The 19660-nt window shown below is 50.0% G+C and overlaps 1 protein-coding gene across 1 annotated transcript in view; it reads right to left on the minus strand.

Annotated features, from left to right (window-relative positions):
- ALPK2 (alpha kinase 2) overlaps positions 1-19660 on the minus strand; it is a 132317-nt gene that overhangs the window by 27172 nt on the left and 85485 nt on the right. Inside the window, 7 exon segments of the mRNA XM_070361602.1 lie at positions 828-1036; positions 1039-1101; positions 3789-3824; positions 3921-4048; positions 5129-5276; positions 11365-11763; positions 11766-14703. Of these exon segments, the coding sequence (XP_070217703.1) occupies positions 828-1036; positions 1039-1101; positions 3789-3824; positions 3921-4048; positions 5129-5276; positions 11365-11763; positions 11766-14703 (3921 nt within the window).

The raw sequence follows: 19660 nt of genomic DNA on the forward strand, positions 1-19660 counted from the left end.
ATTTAAGGGCCCCTGGTTTGTGAAAGAGCTATACCCAGCTCTCTTGAAAGCTCGGCCAGCCCTGGCATTGAGTGAAATTCATGGACAGGGCGGGGATGATGTGGGGGAGAAGCCTGTGTTCCCTCCCCCCTACCCCGCTCCCTTCTTGCCTCAAGGGTACCGCCACCCAGCAACACAGGAAGGAGCTTAGACTTGGCTCCATCTTCCTCCATAGCTTATGGGCGGATACTGAACATGACTCAGGAAGGCAGGAACCAGGACAAACGCTGACCCTTTGGACTGTACCCCAGCCCCCTTCCTCTTCCCTAAAACCAATCAGAAGCCTCCAGAAATTACCCTTGACTTTGGTTGTCCTTTCCTGGAGAAGGAAATGGCAAACCCCACTCCAGTATTCTTGCCTGGAGAATTCCATGGACAGAGGAGGCTGGTGGGTTGCAGTCCATGGGGTCACTTTAGGTGTCCTTTGGGAATCCTGGAATCTAAGGTAGCTTAGACACCCCACTCCCCATATCATTCTGTGTCCAGGTAGATTCAAGGCCCCGGGGATCTGATGGGGCTTCCTAGGAAGCCTTCCTGGAAGTGATCCCAGCCCAGGTAGAAACTGGCGAGGCACCTCCGGACACAGGCAAGTCCCACCTGGCTGCACGAGGCCAAGAATTCGTGGAGACAAGACCAAGGTTTGATTTCCAGCATTTGGCCTTGGTCTAGTAACCACGGAGAAAGACACGCTTCTGCGACGCTCACATCAAATTGAGTCGGACTTTCACCTCGGGTTACCTGGGTCCGGCTCCCACCTCGAGCGGCACCCTCAGGGCGGGCGGACCCACCTGCGCGGCGAGTCTGTAGTTCCTCTGGATGAGCTCGTCGTTGTTTCTGGTCCCGTAGGCGACGGCGTTGTGCACCTTGAGCACGCAGGCGTGGCCGGGCTTGAAGACCGGCGTCAGGCCGCGCAGCACCTTGCTGCGGAAGGCTCTCCGGTGGACGCCTTCCCCGAAGTGCAGCTCCTCCGTGGCGATCTGGCCATGCAGGCGGCCTCGAAGTAGCTGTCACGGAGGAAGTCCTCTCGGAAGATGAGCTGGCTGAATTCAATCTCTTCATATACTAGAACACAACACAGCTTCCGTTGCACGGAAACACCCCCAGCCCTGCTCATTGGCTGAGGAGCATCCCCATACAGGCACAGCGAAGGGCAAGGCTGACCCACAGACGCAGGGAGCTGGAGCCCTGCTGGACTCCCAGCAGAGGCAGCGCTTGACGGGGAGGTGGGGGAGGTGGTCACTGAGGATATAGAGCAAGGCAAGGCCCCCAGGGGACTGGAGGACAGTGGGGCAAAGCTGGCGAGGCCAGAAAAAGGACTGTAGACAGGTCTAGAAAGTGTGAACAGGATCAGGCCGGGTGATTAAAGGCAAGTGGAAAAGATGAGCAAAATGTGGAAGAGGGAACAAGAATTGACAAGATCTGCTAGCTCAGCGCTTCCCAGTTTTCTTTTTTCATTATTGCCTCCTTGCAAGGATTCTTTTCAGCCTTCCCACCCCCCTAATTGCTCCACATAAGACGTGACTGCCACAGAGGTGCTGTGTATCTGGTTATGTACTACATGTATGTCTGTGCTTTGTGAACAAAAATAAGTTTTTTGCCTCCCCAAGACCCAATTTTGTCTGCTTGTGGGTGTTACTGCCTCTTAAGAATGCCTGTGGTAGATTAAAGAAGTAGGCAGGTACAACCCAAAACAAGAAAAGAGTTCCCTCTGAAGAAAAACTGAAACACAGTAGAATCATCTTGGATCTCTCTGTAAAAAGTTTTCTAGCAGCTGTATCGTTCAGAGATGGCAATGGCACCCCACTCCAGTACTCTTGCCTGGAGAATCCCGTGGACGGAGGAGCCTGGAAGGGTGCAGTCCATGGGGTCACTAAGAGTTGGACATGACTGAACAACTTCATTTTCATGCATTGGAGGAGGAAATGGCAACCCACTCCAGTGTTCTTGCCTGGAGAATCCCAGGGACGGGGGAGCCTGGTGGGCTGCCATCTATGGGGTCGCACAGAGTCGGACATGACTGAAGCGACTTAGCAGCAGCAGCAGCGTACAAGGGTGGGGATGGGCAACTTCCCCTAAGAAAAAATACACGACAAGCACGAACTCCACCATCCTCAATAATCCTGTCCGTGACTTCCAGGAATGTCTACTTAGCCAGGAGAAACTATAAGAAAGATGCATCTTAGAACTTCTCTCTGAAGCCCTGTGTACCGTCATTAAGTCCTTCTAGCTCTGAGTCATTCCTTTTGGGCGCTCCCACCAGCTTGGTTTTATTAGATTTTTAGTTAGAGATCAACTTGTGAAATTATATGTGCCTCTTCTGGAGATTTAAATAAGGTGTCTAGGGGCGATTCCTCCAGGTGAAGTCACTTGACGCTTCTTTATCAGAAGGTACACAGGAAGCAGAGGAAGCTACGGCCTCCCCAGCCATAGAAATCAGACCCCTGGGTCACATGGAGAAGGTGACGTCTTCAGGGTCCAGGCTCCCACCCAATGGTGGCAGTCACAGCACTACGGTTGCAGAGACCAGTACCTCAGCCCCACTAGGATCTCATTCCTGACTGGTAAAATACTTGAGAAATGAGTCTCTGCAAACCTAAATTAACGAGGTCGGAGCAAGAATCTGCGATGGGGAATGCCCACTGGTGCTAAGCAGCTTACGAGACAGAACCCCTTCTTCTGATTTTTTCTGATAGGCGAAAAGGATATTCTTTTGCATATTTAGACTTCAGGGGGATGGAGACAGATGTAGGGAGAGGATTATAAACTTATACAAGCATATGACACACAGGTATGCAGTGTTGGAATGGTTTGTGAGGAGACTGCATTTAAGTCTGTTTTGGATAAGTCACAACATTTAATAGACCATTTAAGTCGAGATCCCAGCCCCTTGTCTTTAATTACTAGATGTTACTGCATCTCGATGTCTGTACTAGCTTGTTTTCAAAGATCTCAGGATTTTAGTTTGCTTAGGGGAAGAAAAAAATCAGCATACATAGTACAAACGGGCAGTGTAACCTTGGCCGCGGTGAGTGCCTGCATCACGGAGATTAGCAAACTGCAGATCAGGGCCTCCCCACCCCCCAGGTGGGTTGTGAGAAACTGGCCAGCAGATGACCTACTGCAGTGAGTACCTGTCCCCAAGAGGAGACGCAAGGCCGCGTGGACTCGGCGAGCGGCCCTGGGCAGCCTGTGTGTCAGGGGCAGCCGTTAGCTCGCTGCTGCAGCAGCGGTGCATTAATGCCGTAAGAAAGCACAGAAGTCCACCTCTCACTTCTACTAAGATGCAAATGAATGGACTTATTCTCCCAGACATCTGACTCTCTGAGAATCTGCTCAGCGAGTGCAACTGCTAGTCCGATAGAAAAGAAAAAACAAGCAGAACCAAAACACACTGTGAAAGTGCCAGAGGCTGAAAAATCCCATGGAGGTGGCTGGATGCACAGCCGGTGCTTCACAGAGAAAGTTAAACCCCAACCCACCCCCACCCCCACCACATGGTCCTAAGGACGGCACCGCTACAGTCTGATCTTAACTCACGCTGGGCACTTGTAGCCTAACCCACTCGTTGTAGGCCCTGCGATTAGGTTGAAACAGCTTATGAGTTTCCCTGGTTTCCCAGGCAATTCCTGAGCCCTCTCCTGCTTCGTCAGGAGAGCTGATGGACACTTGCTTCTGCCTTCATCTCTAGAAGCTGTCTTATGGTTTAGGGTGCACCCACTTCCGTTGACACTGGGCTCAGATTCGCTTACCTTTAACATCTGGGTGACTTGAGAGCTGTTTGAGAACTGGAAGACAGAAGAGAAAGCCTTCAGCACCAATGAGCATCCCAGAGCTGACAGGGGCTAGTGGCTTTCACTGGAAATGGCAAAGCTGAGGTTTACCTTCGGCGGTGAGGTTAAACTCAGCGGTCACTCTCCCGTAACTGTTCTTGATGCAGCAGTAATAGAGGCCCTGGTCCTTCTGACTGGCTTGAAGGATGGCCAAGCTCACCATGGAGTTGTCTCCTGCTCTGCAGTGGGGGACACGGACATGGACAAGCATCATTGCTCTGAAGTTGCACTTTTAGGCAAAGCAGCTTTATTTCAATCATAGCCCAGTCGGATTTTTTCTGGAGTGATGTTATAGAGACAAAACTAGAGTTCGAGTCTTCCATAGCTGCGTCTGGAGCAGTTTACAAAGACGTGTTCCAAGCAGACACTTAACTATACAGAAAACTGATTTGCCTCACTTTTTATGGAAAAGGAAATGGCAACCCACTCCAGTATTCTTGCCTGGAGAATTCCATGGACAGAGGAGCCTGGCAGGCTACAGTCCATGGGGTTGCAAAGAGTTGGACACAACTGAGCTTTCACTTTCAGCTGACTTGTGACAAGACTAGGGGCTTAAGAACACTTGGGGAGCTGAACTGGGATCTCTTTTGGCAGAAGCTTGTGAGGATTAAGTTAGACTGGCTTCCATCGAACCAGGGCATCTGTTTCCAGAAGGAGCCACACCTCCTCAGGGGCGACAGACGAAGCCTGATTCACCAGCTCACTTGAGCGAGCGTTTACTGCTAGAGAGGGGCTAATTTAGGGCGGGTCACTCTACCCAGGGATTCTCGGCAACGATGCGCTCGCTCATCTTCCCCCTCATCTCCTCTAGTAAACCTGGGGCCCCAGATAAACTGGTATCCCCATCCTAGAGATGGCGGCTCTCCACCCTTGGGAGATGCCACTTTTCCATAACCTCAGATTGGTTTTTTCTTTTGATTTACCTTCTTAGCTTCGTCTGAGCTTTTTGTCAGGTTAATGGGAATTTATGAGGACAGCGAGTTGCACTGGGAGGCAGGAGAGCTCTTTAATCTTGGGACCACGGAACCTCAGAAGATGATTGACAGGCGTCCTTGCTTTTGGAGGATGAAAGGGGCTCGTGGCTGCAGCGGGTGAGCGCCCTCTGCTCTCCTCCCTGTCCAGGTACCTGTCACTCCTCTTGGACACTGTGGGTGTGGGGTTTCTGCTTCGACCTTCCTTTATTTCCTATGATTTACTCCTTTCCTTTAGAACCACATTGTGAAATAAACTGTGAAAAGTAGCCAGGGCGGATAACGCACCTTCTCTGCACTTGGGCTATCGATGTTGAATCTTTTGTCCACGAGATGGTAGAATCTTCATGAATCTCTGCAAACTGGCAGCTCAACTTTACATTTCCAGAGTGGTCAGGGGACATCTCAGCTTGGATCTTTTTCAGTAATACTGGAGCTGGAAAGGAGAAAACTTGTAGGTCGGTGTTCTTATGAGAAGTGCAGAAGAGCTTTTAGACTTTCCTGTTTTATCAAATTCTCTCAAAGCCAAGAGACAGATCATTATTATCCTCCATTAATTGATGAGGAAACCTAGTGTCTGGAGGGAGATGTCGCTTTCCTAAACAGATAGGAAATGAACAAGTCAGTCTAATCGAAAACTCCCTTTTCAGCCCTCCCAATCCCGTGGAGAGAAGAGCCTGATGGGTTACAGTCCATGGGGTCACAAAGAGTCAGACAGGACTTAGTGACTAACACACACACACCTTGGCATGCTCGGCAGACACAGAGAATTTGCTTTGAGTGTGTTAAGGAGCAATAAGCACGCTTTTCAATTATGAAAAGGTCTTGATGTAGTTAATCCCACCTGTCAGGCAATGTGGAATGGCTGCCTATTAAACACCGCCCTCTGAAATACATCTACTTTAATGTGAAACAGAAAGTGACTCTCCCATGATCATTAGGATTTTGTTTCCTAATTTTGATGTGTGCCACCTTTTAAACAGTGTTGCTTCTAGTTTGGGAGAAATCATGTAAATCCTAGAAATAATGATTAAGGAAGAAATTAAGACTCCATTTTGAAAATTTCTTCTCTGCTCTTAGAAATCAAAGAAGATGAAGCAATTGTAGAGTCTATTTACCACTAAACAAATGCTAAAAGACCCTTGGCTTTATTTGAAGATTCCTCAACCTCTTAATTTGTCAAGTTTCTGGTTTTGTAAATTTATTAAAGACAGCTAGTATGATTTGGATATGAACTCTTAAAAAAAAGTCCCACTTTTCGCTACCTAAAATTCCTTGAGCTCTGCAACGCACAAGGTGAAAAAGAACTTGAGATTGAAAAAAAAAAAGCATGGGAAGGGCGGCTGTCGACACCTAGTGTACAGAGCCTGACCAGACAAAGATGCTGCGAGGTGACAGCCAGGTCAACGTTGAGCTGCGGACTGGGGAGCAGAATGAAACCTGGACCAGCCACGCAGCATGGCCCAACGCCAGGCGCAAAAGGCATCTCAGCAAAAGTTATTTGCTGGGGTCTTCCCTGAGGGTCCAGTGGTTAGGAATCAAGCCTACCAATGCAGGAGACACGGGTCTGATCCCTAGTCTGGGAGGACCCCACGTGCTGAAGGGGCAACTGGGCCCTTGAGCCACAGTTAGTGCGTCATGTACCACAATGAAAAGATCCCCGCGAGACACATGCAGCCTTCCCCATGGTGCCACTAAGACCCAGCACAGCCAGATAAGTATTTGAAAAAACCCCGGTAAGTTATTTGTTGAATATTCATCCATCTTGCTCTTTGATCACAGTTGTCTTTGCTGAAGATATCCCAATGGATTTCAGTGATGTCCGCTATCAATTAGCAGAACTGTCTGCCTGAATCAAATAGCAGCAATACAGAAACAAGTGCCCGGGGTTAGGTGACATTCAGGGCTCTTTGAACGTCACCTTTTAAAATCATGGATGATCGGGTATGTCTAAAGGTAGATTATCTAATTCATTTAAGACAGACTTGATATTCTATTTTTTGCTAAAACTGTTTTTAGTAGTGAACTTATAATCCTTAATGTATTTTTTATAAGTTATAACAGGAGTAGGAATGTTAATGGGCTTTCCTGATAGCTCAGCAGTAAAGAATCCGCCTGCCAATGCAGGAGACACAGGTTTAATCCCTGGATGGGGAAGATCCTCTGGAGAAGGAAATGACAACCCACTCCAGTATTCTTGCCTGGGAAATCCCAAGGACAGAGGATCCTGGTGGGTTACAGACCATGGGATCACAGAATCAGACACACGACTTAGCCACGACAATGTATATTAAATATCCATCCCTCTCAGGAAATCGTGATCTTGAAAAAAACCAAATCAGGGAGGAGAGCTTGGCACACCGGGTGAGTGTGTAATTACTCAGGGTAGCCACTGGGCGGCAGCATAGACCAGAGGAGGATGGCTAACACCCAGTGGTCAGAACAACACGGCAGGTACTGAGGTTACCGGACAGGTGGGGGGTGGTCTATCACACGCCAAGTTCCACAATTACACAGCTGCGGTTGTGTTATATAATCCACAGCCAAAAGTCATCAACACTGAGGCTGTTTGCTCTGTTGCCTCAGATTCCACTGCTGTGAAATCGTCAGTGTGCCTCCCCTCTCTTGGCAACAGACTTGGCTTGGCTATATAATGTGTTTTTAAAAGCTTATTTTTCTTCCCAGAAGTAATATGGGATGCTCAGGTAAAGAGTTCTTCAATTAGAGAGTATCTCCGGGCACTAACGATATTACGGGAGAAAGATGAGATATACCGAGTCCTACAGATGACAAAACCCATCTCGCTTCATCTGGCCCGAGCTGGCCACCGTGTAGGTGCCCTGACCCCCGCTGTCAAGATCTTGGTCCAGGGTCTTGACCACGCCCATTGCCCACCTGGGACACATTTCCTCCAGGACCCTTCATGGAGGATTTCCTGACACCTAAGTGTTCCTAAGTCTGCCAGCCCTGCCCACAGCCGGCTGTGGGTTCTGAAGACCGAAACCAGGGTGGGGGGTTCAGGGCAAGGCATAACATGGCCAGCTGAGCTGAATGAGGGCCACGGGGCTTTGGGAGAGGGCCCCCTTTTGTGTGGGAGGGATGGGGAAAAAAAAACAGATGAAGGAGCTGAACCGAGGCCCAGGAGTGAAGCTGGGTTTATCTTGTGTGTATATTCTGGCCAAGTGTTGAAGGCAAAGGATTGAGAAGTCCCCTGGTGACTAAAGCTTTGGCTGCACTAAGCTTTGAGTATCAAGGTTTCCTCGGTTTGTCCTCTTTCAGTCATCCAAGTCATCCCTCACACTCAACACCGCCTCTTCGCCCCAAGGCTGTGCTCCCGGGCTGCAGCCCTTCGCCCTGGGGAGGCCGAGCAGCTCAAGATCAAACCCTCCAACAGCACCTGGTCAGTCCTCTGTCCCGCAGAGACAGACAATTCCAAACAAGTCGGCCACCCCCGCCTCTGGGCTGAAACCACTTGATTCTTTAAAGCACAGTTCTACTCCTTGAATGTTTTGAAACCTATCAGTAGAATGCGGTTGGATGCCTCTTGGGGAAGTTGTTTCATGTGTGGTCCTTTTCTGCAGCCGAGGCTGCGGGCCCCTCTGACGCAGACGGGGAGTGAGGTCTCTGCTAAGAGGAGCCTCGCAGCGCTGTGCCCCAGTCCAGGGCCAGCGTGTTACCTCGCCACCATCTCTTCTGACTTTTACCAGGTTTTGTGGGAAAGAGCTCGGAAAGCGGTGGCTGGGATCTTGGGTTATGGGATGGAGTCTGGCGTCGATGCGATTCCCCCAAGCAAAGCAGAGCTGGCTGCAGTTACCAGGACTCTGAGCCCCCGGGGGTCTGAAACCTGGAACAGAGACCCTGGGGACTTCAGACTCAAAGGGCAGGGTGAGATGGAAAGAAGTTTTATACTTAAATTTGAAAGAAAACCCACGCCACTTTTAATGCAAAAAATGGTTACACGGAGACTCCCAGATTGTACCTAAATGTTTTTCTGTAAATCCTGTTTAGCACGTGGTCTAATTATACCAGTTAGCTACACTGGTTGATGTTTTGAATTTTTAATCTTTTATTTGAAGTAACATCATAACAGGCAGAAAGTACACAGCCACTCACTATGCACTAAAGATGTCTTCTCACAGGGCCGTGACAGATTCCACCCAAGCTACCTGTCCCGGAGCGCAGAGCCTCCCGGCCACGGACACCCCAGCCATCTTCTCCACCTTTTGGCCCGCCCTCCCTTTGGAAGCGAGCACAGTGAAGAGCCGCAAGTGCAAGATACAGAATGTACGCTGCCCCAGAGCCTTTCCATCTCCTAAAATTGGCATCTTCAATCTCCTTTCCATACAAAACTTATTCCTCCCTCTCACCAAAACTCCAGCGTTTGGCTTCTCTGGTGGCTCAGTGGTAAAGATTATCCGCCTGCCAATGCAGGAGACACGGGTTCAATCCCTGGTCCAGGAAGATGCCACAGAGCAGCTAAGCCCGTGGGCCACAGCTACTGACGGCTGCACTCCTCAGCAAGAGAAGCCGCTGCACCGAGAAGCCTGAGAGCCCGACTAGAGAAGAGTTCTCGCAACAGAGACCTCGCACAGCCAAAAATAGATGAAAAAAAACTAAAACGCGTGTTGTCGCCTGTAACTGGGTTCAGATGTAACTGTTCTATTAAAGTCAGAGACGTGGACTTGGACAACCAGCGTCCCTCTCCTCCTCTAAACCTAACGCCAGCCTTCTGCCGTTCAACGGCTCCTGATGCTGACGGGCCACACGAGGGCTGAACACCTCTCTCACTGTGTCTGCAGCACCTTCTTCCGTGGGAGTAAGTCAGTCTAGCAAACACCTCCCCTCCCATCTCAGCAATCTTCAGCTCCCATTCAGACCTCCTTCTAGATACACTGTGCTCTGAGCAAACTTGGTTTCCCAAACTTTGGAGTCTGGTTTTCCCCCTAGAAAGCGTTTTTAAACTTTCCCGCACCACGGAATTCCCATTCACCTCTTTGAGGGCCTCCAGTGTTAAAAGCACCAACGAGCTCCTTGGTGGCTCAGTGGTAAAGAAAGCTCCTGCCAACGCAGGAGACGCAAGAGATTTGGGTTCTATCCTTGGGTCAGCAAGATCCTCTCGTGTAGGAAATGGCAACCCACTCCATTATTCTTGCCTGGAGATTCCTATGGACAGAGGAGCCTGGCGGGCTGCAGTCCACGGGGTTGCAAAAGAGACAGACCCAACTTATTGACTAAACCACCACCAAAACCATGACGTACCCAAAGGAACACGCCCATGTTGGTAAGAGTGGGACTGAAAGTTCAGTCCTCTTATATGACATGATAAAGCCTCTTAGTACAAATCATTTGTTAACAACAAAGGAACAAGGCATTACAAAATTCACTGCCTCAAAGACATCCAAAGGCTATGTTAGAGACGGCATGAGCTTAATGTCAGTTACTAAAGTCCCCACATTTCACGGCACTCCAACAGAAAACAACCACCTCGGGATCCCTGATGGCTGATACTGTGGTCCTTTCCTGGCCTCAGCACTGAGCCCTGACACAACTGCACACTTAGAAAAAGTTCGTTCTGGACCTTTTTAACAGAACAACTAGCTCCTCCTCCAGTCTTCCTGTTTTAGTAAACAGCAACCCCGCAACTCAACAGTAGCTCAGGCTAACACCACGGAGTCATCCTTGCCTTCTCTTTCTCTCACAGCCTCCATCCAATCTGTTAGCGGATCCTGTGGTTCCTACCTACAAAACATCTAAAGAATGTCATCACTAGTCACTGCTATGCATTGCTACCATCTTGATCCAAGTCATCTCTCACCTGGGCTACTGCAGTCTAATGCTTATTTCTTTACTGTTTTTTGAAGGATAATTAAACAGGAAGCATCTTCACCGCGTGCTCCCTCAGTTAAGCCTACCTACAGGCAGCCTGGATCAGGGGGACTCCCAGTAGATCCCCTGGGAGCTCAGTAGAAATCCACTTTCTCCTGAACCAGAAACTCTAGGTCAGGCCCAGCTATCTGTCTTAATGGGCTTCCCAGGTAGCTCAGCTGGTAAAGAATCCACCTGCAATGCAGGAGACCTCCTGCATCGGGAAGTTTCCCTGGAGAAGGGATAGGCTACCCACTCCAGTATTCATGGGCTTCCCTGGTGGCTCAGATGGTAAAGAATCTGCCTTCAATGTGCGAGATCTGGGTTTAATCCTTGGGTTGGAAAGATCTCCTGGAGGAGGGCATGGCAACCCACTCCAGTATTTTCTTGCCTGGAGAATCCCCATGGTCAGAGGAGCCTGGAGAGCTACAGTCCATGGGGTCCCAAAGAGTTGAACATCTCTCTAGACGAGCCCCCTAGGGGAGCCCAAGGTCACTCACGTTTGAGACCCACCAGCCTACACATCAGACCACTTGGTCCCAGCATCCAGTGCCTGCCCAGCGGACATGCACCCTAACTACAAGGGCGCAGGAGGACACGCAAGCTTGCCATCAAGGTCCACAAACACAAACTACGATAGGAAGCAACACAGCCCTCACCTCTCCCTTCGCTTTGGCAAGGTGGCCTCTGGGGCTCTCCTTTCTCATCTGTGCGTGAGACCGACGTTTCAGGCTTAGGACTCTCAAAGACCGAGTGCCTTCTCACCTTCTCCTTCTCTTCCAATCTCAGCCTCAGGGCGGCCACCCTGGACAGAATTTTCTTCTTTACCCCCTCAGCTAAGTGTCCACTTCCCGGGGTTTTTTGCTTCTCCTTGACCTCCGGTGACTTCATCGCTGCTGGCGGGGGTGGATGGCTGGCTTGGGCCGCCACGGGGCCAACCTTCTCCTCCTCCCCCGACTTTTTCCCATGGCCCAGGGTGGAGCCCTGCTGGTAGGGATCCAGCAGCATGTTAGGAGCTTTCGCTGACGCATGTACTCCGGAAACAGATGCCAGGGGCCCGCCGGGGAGCCAGATGTGCCTGTGGGTTTGGTTTCCCCAGCGGGGGTCTCCTCTATCTCACGTTCCTCAATTCTGTGGCTTCTTGAAAAGTCTGCGATGCCTCTTCTTTCAGGAGAGGATGTAAAAGGCCCCCGGGTGAGACCCCTGGAAGAGGGCGCTTGCTTCCACTCACTCTTCATAGCTCGCCTTTCCTCTGAGTCAGAAAAGGCATGCTCGTGGTTTCTGGGCTCCACGGAGTCCTCCTCACAAAGGTCATCACTCCGAGCTGTGAAGCTGTGAGTAGTGACTCCAACAGATGGGGGGTTCACCCTGGCAAGACCGCCAGAGAGAGCGAGGGCGGGGGACACTAATGCTGCTCCGTTGCTTTTACTGCGTCCAGGCCCCCCTGAGCGCCTCTCCCCGTCTTCCTGTACTTGGCTTCTGATGTGTGCCCCTGGCATCGCCTCCCCACCCTGCACAGCGCCTGGGACTGGCAAAATGGCAGAACGCATGTCCCCCTTTGCTCTCTCATGGCGACTTTGTCCTGCCTCCCATCCCATACAGTCCCCTTGGTTTTGGTTGGTGCCGTTTTCACTTGGAGGGGTTTCCCCACTTTGCTGGGCACACGGAACTTGCAAGATGGCAGGTTGGACTTCCAGCCTCTGGTCCAAGTGTCCACCCTTTGGTTTATTCTCCACTGCGATGGCCCCCAGTGTGGACTCAGAAGGCTCTGGTGTTTCCACCCTGGCCCAGCCCACACTCATTTCATCAGTGGGGTCCACAGAGGACTCCAAGATGTTAGGGCAGGACAGGAGCTGCTTAAAGAAGGCGGGGCGATCCCTCTTGAGTCGGTTTTCATCTCGATTTTGGCTCACACGGTTAGCATTTTCCTTCCTTCCAGTTCTGAAAGCCTCTGGGAGCAAGCCTGTGACACAGACTTTCTTTCCCTCTACAGGGTCCACAGATGACTCCAGGAATCTGCGTTGGCTCAAATACTGGGAGGAAAGACAACTCCAACTTGCACAGCCAGCTCGTTCTTCCCTTTTATGGATTTTTCGGTTATTAGCAATTGCTGAGCTATACTCTACCTGAGGACTGCAGGCTGATGCTGTCTTAGAGGGGCCCGGTTTAGGCACGGCAGCACCCGCCTTTAGAACATCAGGAATTGCCCGGATCCTGTCAGGAATGAGACCAGCGGCCATCCCCTTGAACTCAGAATCTGTCAGCTGTCCCAGTGGCCAGGTTTCTGAAACAGAAGCCTCTAGAGTTATGATCTTCAGCTTTTTACCCGCTTCCCAACATCCCGGACTTCTCTCTTTAGACTTGTCCAGAAGGACATTAGAGAGAAGGGGAGCTTGGCTCAGAGGCTGACTGTCATCTTTCATTGGAGATTCAGCCACCACAGACACACGAGTGCCCGAGCTCTGCCCTCTCCTCTCTGTGGAGCTGGCTGACGAGCAGTCCAAGGGCACCAAGTTTGTTTCCACTTGTCCGACAGATGTCGTGGGCAAAGTTTCTTGGAAATTATCATCAGAAGAACCCTGCTGGACCCTCTCTGCCGTTTCACTTCCTTTTTCTTGGAAATTCTCTTCAAGGGTCCTCGTGTCTGCTGTGTGCCCAGTCTGGCTCTTCGTTCTAGACAGGTTATTAATCTGAAGAGGGGAACTGCCACCAAAACCCTCTCCCTCTGGGAGTTGAGGAACTCGGACATGGATCCCGGGTCCACTGGGAACCATGGGTCCTAGCTCTCTTGAAGATTTGATTGTGGAACCATTAAAAACATGAGCCAACTGTACACTGGAAGGAAGTCGAGAAGCATTTCCATCTGGTGCCCAAGGTGAACTCTCCTCAGGGCCACCTGCATGGCTGTCCCCAGCAACTGAAACAGCGAGGTATTTGGATGGGTGGCTTTTCGGGGCAACGGAAAGAGCGGATGTGTTGCTATTCGCCCCAGTCACCTCAGAACACTCAACGTTAGCAATTAGTGTTGTGGGCTTCTCCCGAGGAAACTTCGTTACTGGACTATGACCTGCCGGTATGTCTGCCAAGTCCGGGGCACCGGGGCTGGAGTTCTTGTCACTGCCCTCTATGGCCCAAACGGAAGAGCCGCTCTCTGGAGATGGAGGCCATCTTTCCTCAAGGTCCCCTGAGTGGCTGGGGCTCAGCCTCTCCTGGCCAGCCTTTACTATGGAGGCCGACGTGGAGGCGGAACCCTCTATGTTGGCTAGATCCTCCCCGGTGGCACCTTTACTGGCTTTTTGTGAGATGTTCCAGGTGAAAGTGCTGATGAAAAGAGGGGAGTCGGGAGAGGTTCTCTCGCCACTGCTCCCGCACGTAGTCTGGGGAGGCTCAGGACCTCGTGTCTGAGAAAGAACATCCAGAGTCTTGTCATCGGGAGGACATAAATCAGGTGGTTTGCTTTGACCTGCCAGCTCTAAGTCCAGGGAGCACATTTCTTGAGGCAAATGTTTACCAACTGGGGCTCCAACCGGAGAGCCCACAATATCACATGCTTCCTGGTCACCTGCTTCAAGACGCTCCGGGCCACACACAGCTACTCCGTCCCCTGGCCCAGCAGCACACATGGTTTCCAGGGCGGGGACAGTATGTGCAAATTCAGGGGACGCAGAGGCAGCCTGGGGCTGGGGGGGAGGCCCCAACAGCTCACAGGGGGACGTGGCTTCACTGCTGGCTTCTGGGATGCTCAGCGCACGCCCCAGGTCTCTTCCAGAACGTCTGAGCGTGTTGTCACCTTGGTTTTCTTCATGCCGTGCCCCTTGGGTACAACCGTCTACCTCCGGGTGTTTGGCCAATGATGCACTTTCTTTGTCGATCCCTCCTAAGTTGGGGAGGGACTCTGTTGTGGTCCCAGGAAAAGTAGGCTCCTCCCCAGTAGGCTCCGAGAAAGCCGGCATGTGGCTGAGAGAGATTTGCTCCCTGACTGTTTCCTGAATTTGTACCTAGAAGATGAAAAATGGTATTAATAGAACTGTTCCTGGGAGACCCACAATAGGCCTAACTGCAATCCCAAGAGTGTTAATCCTCGATGACTCTAGTTAACAATGAGAGTAGAAGGAATAATTGAGATCTAAACAATAATTCCCGAACTCTCTAGTCGTGAGATGTCTTGAAGAAATGCAACTCTATGTCGCAAGAGATCCTCAAATTTCCCATTATAAGTAAAAGGCCACCTGACAACCGATTTTTTTTCCTTCTCAGGAAAAAATATGGAATTTATGTTAAATTATTTGCTAAACTTTTGATTAAGTCACAAGAGTTCATGTGAATCTTTCCAGAAACTTCACATGATCATAAGTAAAACATGCAGTGCCTGTAAAGTAGCAAAAAGGAATTTTTAGATTTTTTTAATTGAAGGATAATTACTTTATTGTGTTAGTTTCTACATCAACATGAACCAGCTCTAGGTCTACACATGCCCCCTGCCACAAAGAGCAATCTTTGTCCCCTGAGGCCAGCTTGCTGGTTGATTACTGAGAAGGTGTGCCCTTGAACCCACCTCTAATGAGGCAGTGGCGTTATGACTGGTCTTCGGCACTGCCCATCATTCCTGCCCCAGGTAGGTTAAAAAGTCTTAAAATACTGCTTGCTGCCAGCAGTGATTCATCTTTCCTTACATTAAGGCTACCTTAAGTTAAATTTTCATTTACCTCAGATTTTATTGGTGTAGAAGTGCTAACTGAACGAGAAATTCTGTATAGCTTCCCATGCTGTGAACTCCATGGATGCTAGAGCCATTCGTCGAGTCAACAAGCATTTAACAAACACCTCCAGTGTTGGTAAAGAATCTGCCTGCAGTGCAGGAGGCCCTGGTTCAACTCCTAGGTCAGGAAGATCCCCTGGAGAAGGGAAAAGCTACCCACTCCAGTATTCTGGCCTGGAGAATTCCGTGGACTGTATAGTCCATGGGGTCGCAAAGCGTTGGACTGAGCAACTTTCACCCCAGTGTGTTAGAAAGAACCCCAGGTGATGGGGACACGTGGCAGGCAAAGCGTCCACGGCAGGGAGCGCCCACTCTGTGCTGAGACACAGGTTGTCCCCAGCAGGGGCTCCGTAAACACGTGAAGGAATCAGTATTGAACACCACACACCAGCTGAGTCAGATCTGCCCAACTTCACCCCGCTACACCTCTAAGTTTGAAAGACTTTGGGCTTTGTTTGCTTCTGTTCTGGGGACAACTGTTTTAAGAGACTAACCACAGGCAGGCCCACTGCTGGCTCACATCCTGGTGTTTCTAAAAAGAAGCAGTCTGTATATTTTCCATTGTGATAAATGGAAGTGGGAAAATAAATTATTTCCAGTAAGCAAGCAAGGTTTCCTTTGAGGTGTCCAGGAGTTTGTGTTCATGGTTTTCCCTCTATAATACCTATAATATGTAGAGAATGTTCTTTTCACTTACTAATTTGGTTCAGTTTCTGTGAGCTACAGCGCAAACCTTCTGAATGATTATGCATAGAAAGTGTGGGCAGCTTCCCAGTCATGATTTGAGATGTGTAGTGAGATTATCTGATTAAAAACACCAAGACCCTCTTCTGAGCCTTCCTCCCCTGCCAGAGTTTCCACCACCTATGTCAGTCCTTTATTTTAAGATCTTGCCATCATCACAACATCAGTGCCAGCCAGTTATAGTGTAGAATTCCCTGCCAGGCACAGGACAGTTTTTTCCACAGGGCTCCAGTTTAAAAAGCCACTGTTCCCCGGGATGTTACCATACTTTCCTAGTCATTAGAGTTATAGGTGATAGCTAAGAGGCTAATGCCTGGGAAAGATGAACACAGGACAAGCAAGCTTTGACTAGGGTAGTTTGGTCACTGGCATGTTACAGCCATGGTGTGTCATGCCTTGATTTATGAAAGTCATGTTCCTACTTACTACCATACACTCGTGTTCCTCCTTCTACCTTTTAAAATACAATCCTACTTTAAGATAGCCTAGTGAAGCCCCATATGTAAAGAAACATGGCAAATCCTTGACCATGTAAAATTCATCCACTTGAATATTTACTGAGCACTATAGACTATGTCAAAGCCTTTGACTATGTGGATCACAATAAACTGTGGGAAATTCTGAAAGAGATGGGAATACCAGACCACCTGACCTGCCTCTTGAGAAATTTGTATGCAGGTCAGGAAGCAACAGTTAGAACTGGACATGGAACAACAGACTGGTTCCAAATAGGAAAAGGAGTACGTCAAGGCTGTATATTGTCACCCTGCTTATTTAACTTATATGCAGAGTACATCATGAGAAACGCTGGACTGGAAGAAACACAAGCTGGAATCAAGATTGCTGGGAGAAATATCAATCACCTCAGATATGCAGATGACACCACCCTTATGGCAGAAAGTGAAGAGGAACTAAAAAGCCTCTTGATGAAAGTGAAAGAGGAGAGTGAAAAAGTTGGCTTAAAGCTCAACATTCAGAAAATGAAGATCATGGCATCCAGTCCCATCACTTCATGGGAAATAGATGGGGAAACAGTGGAAACAGTGTCAGACTTTATTTTTCTGGGCTCCAAAATCACTGCAGATGGTGACTGCAGCCATGAAATTAAAAAACGCTTACTCCTTGGAAGGAAAGTTATGACCAACCTAGACAGCATATTCAAAAGCAGAGACATTACTTTGCCAACAAAGGTCTGTCTAGTCAAGACTATGGTTTTTCCTGTGGTCATGTATGGATGTGAGAGTTGGACTGTGAAGAAGGCTGAGCACCGAAGAATTGATGCTTTTGAACTGTGGTATTGGAGAAGACTCTTGAGAGTCCCTTGGACTGCAAGGAGATCCAACCAGTCCATTCTGAAGGAGATCAGCCCTGGGATTTCTTTGGAAGGAATGATGCTAAAGCTGAAACTCCAGTACTCTGGCAACCTCATGCAAAGAGTTGACTCATTGGAAAAGACTCTGATACTGGGAGGGATTGGGGGCAGGAGGAGAAGGGGACGACAGAGGATGAGATGGCTGGATGGCATCATCGACTCAATGGACGTGAGTTTGAGTGAACTCCGGGAGTTGATGATGGACAGGGAGGCCTGGCATGCTGCAATTCATGGGGTCGCAAAGAGTCGGATACGGCTGAGCGACTGAACTGAACTGATATACCAAGCTGCTCTAGGGACTGGAGAAGCATCAGTGAATAAGGACTGCTGGCCTTTGGGATGTTAGGTTCAAGCAACCGGCCATACAAACTGGTCCCACTGCTGATGAAGCATTTAGTCCACGTTGTAACCCATGGGATTTTTCTCCGAGTGGCACTCTAACAGCCCAATGCATACTTGCCGAGGCTCACAGCATCAGTTTCAAGGTCAGGCTCCCCGGAGGCCAGCTCAGAGAAAGGGAAACCACAGGCTCACACCTTTCGCATGAGTCAGACCTTTCTCTCAGGAGGCACTCTCTTAGTTAAGTCATTACGAAAGACCTCCAGCGAACGATTCTCCTGCTGCTCAGCTCTTCTCATCATGGAGTGAGCAGGGAGACTCGGGCGATTGTTAACGTAGGAAATTTGTTCTCATTCAGGTGAGGACGAGGGTTTCGGGCTCTCGTCGGAAACCCAGCATGGTGTGTGGACTCGGAGGGCTAGCCACCTCGGCTTCAGCTTAATCCCACATTGCGCACATGACCCCTCATAACCGCGTTAGCCTCTCTGACCCTTGGTCTCTTCCTCTAAGGCTAACCACACACACGTCAGCACTCTTCTGTCAAGTGCCTGGCACCCACTGACACTCGCTTCCCTTATTTTGTGAAAAGACAGTCATAGCTGCAGCAGGAGACACAGCACCTCTAAGGAGCGGAGCAGTGCTCTACAGGCTTTATGCTGGCTTTCTCATTCGAGGGGTAAAATAAATCTGAGATACAGACACTAGCATCTCTTCACTGATCTCAATACCCTGGGTCCAATCAGGAAACAGAAACCACACAGTAGGTCAGGTAACGGAAGCTGAGTAGCAAGAGTTGTTAACGGCAGTAGAGGAAGAGCTGGGAGATCTTGGAAAAGCCCATGGTGCCCTAAGGGAGGGACAACCCTGAGAAGGGACCGCTTGCAAGGGGCATAGACTGAGCCGGGAAAGGTGTAATCAGGCCACCAGGTAGCAGAGAATTTGCTGGTCTGGAATTGCTGGGCGAGCCATACACCACTGCCTTCCATGGGTAGGCAGGGCGCCAGTGGTCAGAGGGAGTCAGGGACCCACAGGGGCAGTGGGTGGGTGGGTTACACCTGGCGGGGACAGTGAGAGGGGATGACAGAGGCCTGCATTGGGAGACAGTGGATGCTGGTGCGAGCAGGAGGGTTGGCCGTGCAGAGTGTGGTTTCGGAGTAGAGAGGATTGCAGGGCAAATACATCCAGGCCAAGGCTACGAGGCCGCAGATGGACCAGGGTCTGGGTCCTGTGGCTGCAGCCGTCTCCCCAGCCCATGCTGCAGATGGGAAGCCTCCTCCTCCTCCCCTGCCTCCACTGTGAGCTTCACGTGGTGCTTACTTTACAGAAGTGGGAGAACGAAACTGATCACCAAGCGTGTATTGAAGGGTGCTTCCAGACCTGAGAGGCAGTAACGGAGAACTGGCATGTGAGGTCACTGAGGTCAGGGGTTAGACGTCTGCCCTGGGGTCCCACAGTCAGTGACAGAACTCGGATTTTAAGCCAAGACTGACTGATTCTAGAAACTGAGAAGTGACACTCAGTCGTGTCTGACTCTTTGACAACCTCCTGGACTTTAGCCTGCCAGGCTCTTCTATCCATGGAATTCTCCAGGCAAGAATATTGGAGTGGGTGGTCATTCCCTTCTCCAGACATTGAACTTGGGTCGTGTGCATTGCAGGCAGATTCCTTACTGTCTGAGCCACCAGGGAAGCCCCAGCTGATTCTAAAGTCCTTTCCAACTCAGGTTTTCTAGCCAAGAGAA

The sequence above is a fragment of the Bos mutus genome, chromosome 24 (assembly GCF_027580195.1).
Source record: "Bos mutus isolate GX-2022 chromosome 24, NWIPB_WYAK_1.1, whole genome shotgun sequence".
Taxonomy (NCBI): Eukaryota; Metazoa; Chordata; class Mammalia; order Artiodactyla; family Bovidae; genus Bos; species Bos mutus.